At 40.8% G+C, this 9141-nt stretch overlaps 1 protein-coding gene across 1 annotated transcript; it reads right to left on the reverse strand.

Moving 5' to 3' along the window:
- Window positions 1–216: 216 nt before the first annotated feature.
- On the reverse strand, window positions 217–8801 carry LOC117264748 (immunoglobulin-like domain-containing receptor 1). The gene is made up of 9 exons (XM_033638998.2): window positions 8612–8801; window positions 7825–7995; window positions 5955–6104; window positions 5086–5205; window positions 4713–4859; window positions 3427–3549; window positions 3148–3323; window positions 506–1093; window positions 217–380 (listed from the first exon to the last, which is right to left on the reverse strand). Exons 1-9 carry the CDS (start codon window positions 8658–8660, stop codon window positions 351–353), a joined length of 1554 nt encoding a protein of 517 aa, XP_033494889.2. The 5' UTR covers window positions 8661–8801; the 3' UTR covers window positions 217–350.
- Window positions 8802–9141: the final 340 nt, after the last annotated feature.

Here is a 9141-nt window from a genome sequence, read left to right on the forward strand (position 1 = left end):
AATGATGAACCAGCAGAGGGGGGTAAATCTCAAAAACATCTGTTCAGCAGAAGACTTGCATAGTTTTCTTACATCAGTATCTAAAAAAACGAACTACTTTTAGGCTACCAGATAGGTTTCATTATGGACATCAAACATTTGCTTTACCACCTGCACACTTTAAAGATTATGCCAAAATTTTACGAATCCTTCTCCGAGCTTTTCACTTATCAAAAAGGTGCTAACACAGTTGGCTCATGATTCATTTCAATACATAAAACGTTGGCATATTAAAGTTTACCAGTAGCCAGACAACAAGGCTCCCAGTTCTAGTGAGGCGTGCACGTTCTTTGAAACAGGTTCAGGAGGGCTCAGATGACGACACTGGTGCCACTGCGAGGCTGGAGAGACATACTAACTTTAGTGACTCAGGCTTTTTAAATAATGACTTTATGTTTGATTATTTGTGCGTTTGTCCTGATGTAAGTGCATCAGTGTGTGGCAACTAAAGAAGCGTGTGTCTTACAGAGTAGCGTTCATTCCTCCGTCCTCCTGGTTTCTTTCCAGGCTCGTACTCGGTGTAACTGGGAGGTTTGTCAACCCAGCCTCCACCTCCTCTCCTCCCTCCTCCTCCTCTCCTGCTGCCCTCATCATCCGAGCTCCAAGATCCTCGCCCAGTGCGCCGTGATGCTGGAGGGGAGTAGTTTCCTCTGGACCTGCTGTCAAACAGGTCATCCCTGGAGCGAGAGCGGGGGCGGTCCATGCCGACATGTGGCCGGTTGTGACCCCGTCCATCTAGTGACTCCTCGCTGTAGCTCCTGGGAACACCTCTGGACCGGGTGGGTGAGGGGTAACGCCTGCCCGCTGCTCCTCGCTCGTCACGACGGCCAAAGCCGCTGCGGCTGCTCTCGCTGGAGCTCGGGGGGCGAGTCTTGGGTGCGGGAGGTGGGATTCTACCCGGCTCTCTGATGGGTGGAAGTGTGATGACGCGGCGCTCTGCGGGGCCGTCATCAAGGGCAGAGATCATGCTGGGAGGGCCGGGGGAAAATGGGACCGAGTGGTGCATGTGCTGGGGAGGAGGTGGCATCTGTTGCATGTGCTGGGGTGGAGGTGGCTGGGTATGATGGGAGGATGACAGCAAAAGAAAAAGAAAATTCAAATGAGAACAACTGATTTCCGATTTGGTTGGTCAAAAGATCTTACAAACTAATTCTAACTGAGCATAAACCAACCCTAACTCGGCCATGACCTCTACATGATCAGCCAAAACATTAAGCCCACTGACAAGAGAAGTAAATATCATTGATCATCTCGTTACAATGCAATGTTCTGCTGGGGAACTTGGGGTCCAGGCATTCATGTAGCTGCCACTTGACATGCACCACCAGTAGTGTAGTGGTAGCTGATGAGGTGAGAGTACTACTAGGTAGACAGGTAGAGGAGGAGGTTGGTATACTCTGCTATATATTCCAATAGGTTTCTGGCTGATAGGTGGGTATACTGTCAATGCCCAGAAAAAGAGGCAGGTATACCCCATACACCCGGTTATACTACACCACTGCGCACCCTCTAATGTCAACGGCACTCCTCAATGGCAGTGGCCCCCCTGCAGGACAATGCGTCATGCCAAACCGCAAAAACTGCTCAGGAATTGTCTGAGAGCCATGACAAAAAGCTAAAAGGTGTTGATCTGGCCTACAAATTCCCCATATCCAAATCAGTTTGAGCATTCCTGGAATGTGCTGGTACCCCACCTCACCCACAGGACTCGCAGGATCTGCCGCCAACACTCTGGTGCCAACACCACAGGCCAATCGTCAAACAAGAGTGAATCTAGACTCACAAGTCAGTCTTAAGAGCTAAACATACAAACATAGTCCGACTAGAAACACATGTAGCGGTACAAAATGGCTCAAGTTGCTGTAAGTCCTTCATTTCCACAATCTTGTGGACTGAGCACACGTTTGATAAAACGGAGTTAAATCTCTCGGCATCCATTTTCAAGCTCTCTGTGTGTTTGTGTCTAGTGTTGTGACGTTCACGAATGAACTGATTCTATTGAACGGCTCATTAACATGAACGATGGGAACCAAGTCGCAGCTGGGAACCGTTCTTTTTTTTTTTTTTTTTAATATCACTGTGTGCTCCTCCCCTGAGCAAAATTCATTGTAGCCTGCTTTGTTTTTTAATGTTTATTTGTAAGTGTTAAGGTCACGGTGTTGCATGAATAACAAGTCATGGTAGCTTTACACACATACAAACAATTTGTATAAAGGGTAAATCCAAAATAGTGATGTCACTGTCAAAGCAGAGTGATATGGCGCAACCTTGTGGAATATTTACAATGAATCCAGATCAGACTTTAAAATCTAGTCCACACATGTCAAATGAGGTTATAATCAATATTTCAGAATAATTCAAACTCAGATATTGGTGGGATATCTAATTTTGTATTATTTTGTTCCAAATCTTACCCCATCACACCTCCCAGTGATTATTTCCAAGATAAAATGAGTTACCACCAGGCTGGCTTCTTAAAACTTAATAAATATAAAAATCAGTCAAGTGAGCCAGTTTTTTGAACGGCTCTTTGAAAGGAACGGCTCACCAAGATCCGGCTCCCCTCAAAGAGCCATAAATCCCATCTCTATTTGTGTCCTTGCGGACGAGAAAAGGTGGAGCGCACATTTCCAGGAGGGTGTGTCCTTTTCAAAAATGCAAGAGGCGTTGCTTTGTTGCCGGCCGTTTTCGCCGGTGTGTTAAACACACTTTAGAAAGGAGTGTCCCCAGACTATCAGAAGGCGGAGATCTCTGACTGTCTGGTGGTGAGACTAGAGTGAATCTGGCGTTGGCTTTTACTTTCACTTTCGCTGGTGAGCATTTTCACATAGTGTACCTGTACCTTTAAATCACATGAAAAGCTCAAAAAAAGCATTCTCAGCGCTCCGCATCCATTTAAACAATATAAATATATATTTTACTTCTAAAAACTCAGAATATACATCCTGTCTGGCCCCCAAAAAGAAGGTAAAAATACTACAACAAAGCAAACAGGAACAGCGGGAGCAAATGTTTACATATAAACAGTTGTAAATGATAATATGGCAAAAACAATCTGATGCTCTTCTGTTTACATAAACACATTTGAGAACGTGGGCAGTTACATACCTGCATCAGGGGACTGGTCATGTCCATCCCCCTCACCTGGCTCTCCAGGTAATCAAGCATGTGATTGGTGTTGGCAGGGGTGTGGTTACCGCTGGGAGGGGGCATGCTGTAAGCTGAGGACTGAGGAGGAGGGAGGGGCATGGGCTTCAGAGGGATGCTCTTCCCTGAAACAGATCCTGGAGGGAAACAAAATTAAGTTATTTATCTAAAGACATTTGTGGATGCCACAGTGTGTGTGTGTGTGTGTGTGTGTGTGTGTGTGTGTGTGTGTGTGTGTACCTGGGTAGAGCAGCGGGTTCATCTGGGAGGAGGCATGGGTCATTGGTGCATATACTGGCTGTCCTCCTGCCCAGGGAGCCATGGCCCTCTGAGCCTCCTTCATCATACGATGCTGCATCACAGCTGTAAAAGGAGCACAGCACATTCTTTCATATCTATCAATACAGGAAGGATTTCTCTTCTCTGAGTACACAGGCTGTTTATCTGCACTCTGGCTGGCATGGTTTTAAGGACTTTTATTTCACAAACAACAAATGTGGGATACGTCACACTGAGAGATTTCCAAAGCATCATTTTCTGTCCGTACTAGCCATTAAAAGATCCCTTCCTAACATGATTTCAATGTATATGATGGAGACACAGATTGTGTTTTGTATATGTACATTGTATCATATTTTACAGACATTTTTTTTTACATTTTATTTTGACAAAAATATTTCAGACATTTTACTGATATTTTTGAAATATTTTACTAATATTTTCTGGATAATTTATCAATTCTTTCTGGACATTTTACAAATATATTCCTGACATTTTATTTTTAATATTTTGCAGATACATTAATAATATTTTTCAGACAATTTACAAATATTCTTTGAACATTTTACTACTATTTTCTGACATTTGTTTTGTCATTTTACTAATATTTTTTCAGACATTTTATTACAAAAATTGTGGACATTTTACTAATATTTTTTTACATTGTTCTGACACTAAAATTTTTTAAGCATTTTGCAAATATATTGTGGACATTTTTCTGTCATTGTACTCCTACTTTTTTAAACCTTTTACTAATATTTTTTCAGACATTTTATAAAAATTTGTGGACATTTTACTTATATTTTTGTGAAATTTTATTTCCCTTAAATGATGAAACTATTAAGGTCAAAATATAATTTTTTTTCTCTCCCAAGTTGTCCTGTTGTTTGTCTTCCACATAATTTTGACAAAATTGGATATGAATTTAGTACTTTTCCACATCTGACTCCCACTTCTTGGAAGTCAGAGCATCCTTTAAGCTCCAGCATGGTCAATTTCCTATTCAATTCGATTTTAATTTTATTTATAAAGTCCATTATCACAATCACAATTTGCCTCAGAGGGCTTTATAGCATACGACTTCCCTCTGTCCTTGGATCCTCACAGCGGGTGAGGAAAAACTCTTAAAAAAAAAAAAAAAAAAGGTAGAAACCTCAGGAGGAGCAACTGAGCAGAGATCCCTCGTCCAGGACGGACAGCCGTGCAATAGATGTCATGGAATTTCTGAATGGTGCTTTACTCTGTACCTTTTTCTGGACAGCAGCATTGCTGCGGGCAGCAGGGACAGCGAACATAGCAGCAGCATCTCTGAGGGCAGCACTGGCAGCAGCACACACAGAAGAGGATGATCAGGAGGAGGGCTCCGATGATGATGAACAACACTACTAACCAGTCTGAGAGAGGAGAGGAAGAGACATGATTATTGTGGTGTACAAGCAGATGCAAGATAACTTTTAAATCTGGATTTTTGTCTCTGATTTTATTATAGCTCATAACAGCAAACCTTAATGCCACACACATTTAGGTTCAAACAGATCAACAGTATAGAAATGCACTATTTGAGGCGACAATAAAATCAGCGAGTGTGTGTTTGACCATGTTTTTCTCTTTGTTTCTTACGATAAACGATGAGTTTGACTTCTTTGTCTGAGTCTCCAGAGGTGTCTCCAGCAGCATCAACAGAGCAGAAGTACACCCCGTTATCCCACCACATCACCTCATTGATCACCAGGTCTGCCTCTGCACACGCACACGCACACACACACACACACACACACACACACATAAACACAACTGCAATTAAACAGTGGTCAAGTTACTGCTGAAGCTATTTTTTTAAACAATCAAATTCTCTCCTTGTACTAAGCTAGAGCTACACATTAGCTTGATTCCACCTCATATTTTGCATTAGCAATTAATCTGTGGATTATTTTCTTGATTATTAATGATATGTTGAGTTTATAAAATGTCAGAAAATATTGGAAAATGCCTGTCATCATTTCCCAGAGATCAGTAACAGAATTTCTACTTTCTCTGACCAACAATGCAAAACACAAAAACATATTCACTTAACTAGAGGACCAAGAAAACCACCAAATATTGGCAATGGCCACAGCCAGCAATTAAAAAAACCCTCAAATGAATAATCAATTATCGAAGTTGTTACAGATTCAGTTTGTTGATCTACTGATTGATTATTTGACTGATAATTTCAGCACAATTATCAAGTATAAACAGGCAAAATAACAGATGAACCAAATAATTATTATTGAGGATAATAAAGTGTTTGAGTTCTTTGGTTCTTAAAACAACATTTAGTCTCAAGACACTGGCAATAGTTTCGTTCTTTTTTAATTCAGTTTTACTTATAAAGCCCTATGTTCTCTGACTCTCACAGCGAATGAGGAAAATCTCCCAAAATATTATCAAAAACAATTCTTGTCATTACTGAGTTGAGCCTGAGGCAAACAGCGTCTGCATGAACTCACTGTTCTGGATGGTGATCCTGCGTTCACGGTACTCTGCTCCCAGCGTCGGCTCATTGCTTCCTCTCTTCTGGATCACTGTGCGCACCGTCCGCTGACGGTCTGGACAGTCATTCGATGGGTCCTGTCCCAACTGTAGTGCAGACTGGTACGCTGCAAAACCAAAGTTCCCATTAAAACAAAAAAATGACACTGTTGCCAGTCATTTGATGACCACATCTACTCCTTCTTCTTTGTATACCTCTGTGCTTGGTCCATTCGTTGGTCGAGAATGAAATATCTCAACAAATACAGGATGGATTGACTTTGTTCAGGGGTTCATAATATCCAGAGGATGAATCCTAGACTGACAGTCCTGAAATGTTTTCGTTCCAAAACGTGCTTTACATGGTTGAACAAACCAAACTTTGTTTTAAAGAGTGCTGTATAAATTATTTTATCATTATTATTTATTATTACAACACAGATTCTAAAAAAAAGTTGGGACTCTTGTACAACGTACACAGAACGCAATGATTTGCAGAGGAAATAAGTGTTCAACATTTTTTTCATTAAACATATTTCCAATGCAGCTATTTGCATGAAATTTAGCCCGCAGGCTGATATCATCTCAATAAACTTATACAGATAAAGAAATCATCACATTCTAATCGATAAAAATCATGAGCAACAAAATGGAATGACTACTTTATTTTATTTATCGATTTAGAATTACACACTTTTATTTCAAACTCTTGTTCTTACTTCTTATAATTCTCTATTCTTTACATCAGAGCAACTGTAAAAAAAAAAAAAATCATAATTTTCCTGCGGGGATCAATAAAGTATTTCTGATTCTGATTCTGAAAAAGTACTGAGCACACTAACTGAAATTTGTTAATACTTGGAGAAGTCTTTGTTTGCATCACCAGCCTGAAGATGCTTCCTGTATGACGATGCTTATCTTGACCAATTCTCCAAAACAGAGTCTTTAAATCTTGAATAATTTGGCGGGCTTGTTTGTGAATCTTGAGATAATTTGACTTTCAAAACTTTACCTACAGCTGATGCACCTGTGCACTCAGTCCCCAAACGCTAACTGAGTGTTGTTTAAAAAATAAAGGTGGTGTTGCAAATTCAGGAAGAGTGTGTATTTCCAGGAATAATCACAATACTAATACATTTTATGACTAGAGTGCTTTTCACAGTACTGAAAGACGCTTTACACTGGTTTAAAACTATCACAAAATAGACTACAATAAAATACACACAACATCATTCACACATTAAAAGCCGTTGTAAAAAGATGTGTTTCGAGCAGTAACTTGAGCTGGGACAGGTCAGTGCAGCCTCAAAGATGTTTGGGGCGAGACAAATACTAAAGAGCAAAAAAAACAAAGTTCTTCAGTCTGAATCTTTGTACTGTATTTTTGTAAGATTTTGCCTTTGTACTGTAGTGAAATGAATGTAGGTCAAGAAATATTTGCAGATAATTGCGCTCTGTCTAAATGTTTACCCAGCGTCTCAGCTCTTTTGGATCGTGGTTGTACTTGTCACATACACAAGAATAATGTGTACTGGAAAGCAGTGTGAGAATAATAAGAAATATAAATTGAAAATTTAGAAATATATGCACGTCACAACTGCAGCTATATAATAAATAGTGTAAATGGGCAGGGCAGTACAGACAGTTGGAGCCTACAGCTAAAACACCATCTTAATTAGGCTGACTACATATCGTCTGGCAATGATGAATATTTGGAGCAAACATGAGACCATTCATATGAGCATGATGCCTCTGTTTCATGTCAGCAGCACAGCTCAGTGAGGAGTGACAGTATACAGTGAGACCTCTCCTGTGTTTTGGTGTGTGTGTGTGTGTGTTGTGTGTTACCTGTGGAGTAGTACTCCAGCACGGGGTCCTTGCAGAAGGACTTGTACCTCCAGGTGACCAGAACATCTTGAAGGTTTGCAGAGGTGGAGTAGTCGCAGCGGAGGGTGACTGAGGCAAACAGAGCTGTGCTGCGCTCCTGCTGAGGAACAATCACCTGAATACACACCGACACTGCAGGCAGGCAGAGAAAACAAACACTCTGTCACAAACAGTAGTGTGTGTATATGAGTAACAAGACATACATCTTCCTCATGTGCTGGGAAAGAAGCTGGCCATTTAGGGGGGACTTTAATGTTGCCAGAGAAGTCAAGAAGGAAAAGTGTGGTCAGCCTGAAAAAATGTGTGTGAAGATTTCTCTCAGCCGTGGTTCTCATTTCAAAGTGGTAGAACCAGAAAAACAGGTGACACAAAGACAGGAAATGGCTTACTGTGAAACTACCAACCAAACATTCAGAAGCTGGGATGAAACCTGTGGAGATAATGTGCCCCTCAGTGTGGACTGTGGGTCTTTAAACTGAGCTGGAGGACTTTAAAAATCATAGACTACAGATTTAAAGAACAAATAGACACAAGTAAAAGCCCAAAATAGTTTGTCTCTGTGAGGTTCATCCTGACAGGTATACACAGTGTAGCAGGCCGACTGTCATGGTGTCACATAAACATGTGACCGATACCTTCTGTTTGGTTAGTTTTAATCGATATTTCGACAAACTTTCAACTCATAAACAAGTTAAGTGGACTTGTTTCAAAGCAACACGAAGCCAGTATGTAAAGAAATGTAAATTACCTTTGAGAAGCGACAGCAGGAGACACGCCGCAGCTAATCTCCGCATCATGACACAGATATGAAATGAAAAAACAAACTCCGGCTGCGAATGAAAAGTGTGAAAAACCTCCTCAGACAGCAAAAAAAAAAAAAAAAAAAAGATGAGAAATTAAAAAACGAACAAACAGCAGCCTTATCTAACCTCAACGTTAAGCACCACGGGTCATTGTGTCGTCCTGAGCTGTGTGTTTGCGGTTAATACCTGCAGTCATCTCTGACCACACCCCGAAACACAGGTGGATTCAACCTGTGACGTCAGCGCGTACTCAGAAATCCCCCCCTTTAAAACAGAAGTAAATGTTTACTCTGGTAAACAAGTGATGGGAAGGTATAGGACACACATGTGGCTTTTGTGATTCAGATAGAGAAATAATGGGCTGTTTTATTTGTCCTTTTATTCACATTTATTCTGGACGGATGTGCCAAATTCATAAAGAGGAAAATGGACACTAAAGGACAAATTGATGTTATATTATGTATTAAATGGGATG

This window comes from Epinephelus lanceolatus, chromosome 2 (genome assembly GCF_041903045.1).
Source record: "Epinephelus lanceolatus isolate andai-2023 chromosome 2, ASM4190304v1, whole genome shotgun sequence".
Classification (NCBI taxonomy): Eukaryota; Metazoa; Chordata; class Actinopteri; order Perciformes; family Serranidae; genus Epinephelus; species Epinephelus lanceolatus.

What these genes read in the sequence shown, in the direction of transcription:
- LOC117264748 (XM_033638998.2), bottom strand. Translation starts at nt 8,660, where the DNA reads ATGATGCGGAGATTAGCTGCGGCGTGTCTCCTGCTGTCGCTTCTCAAA. An exon ending in TGACCAGTCCCCTGATGCAG is followed by an intron (nt 1,094 to 3,147) that starts GTATGTAACTGC and finishes CATCATACCCAG; the next exon opens with CCACCTCCACCCCAGCACAT. An exon ending in GGAGGAATGAACGCTACTCT is followed by an intron (nt 381 to 505) that starts GTAAGACACACG and finishes ATGTCTCTCCAG; the next exon opens with CCTCGCAGTGGCACCAGTGT.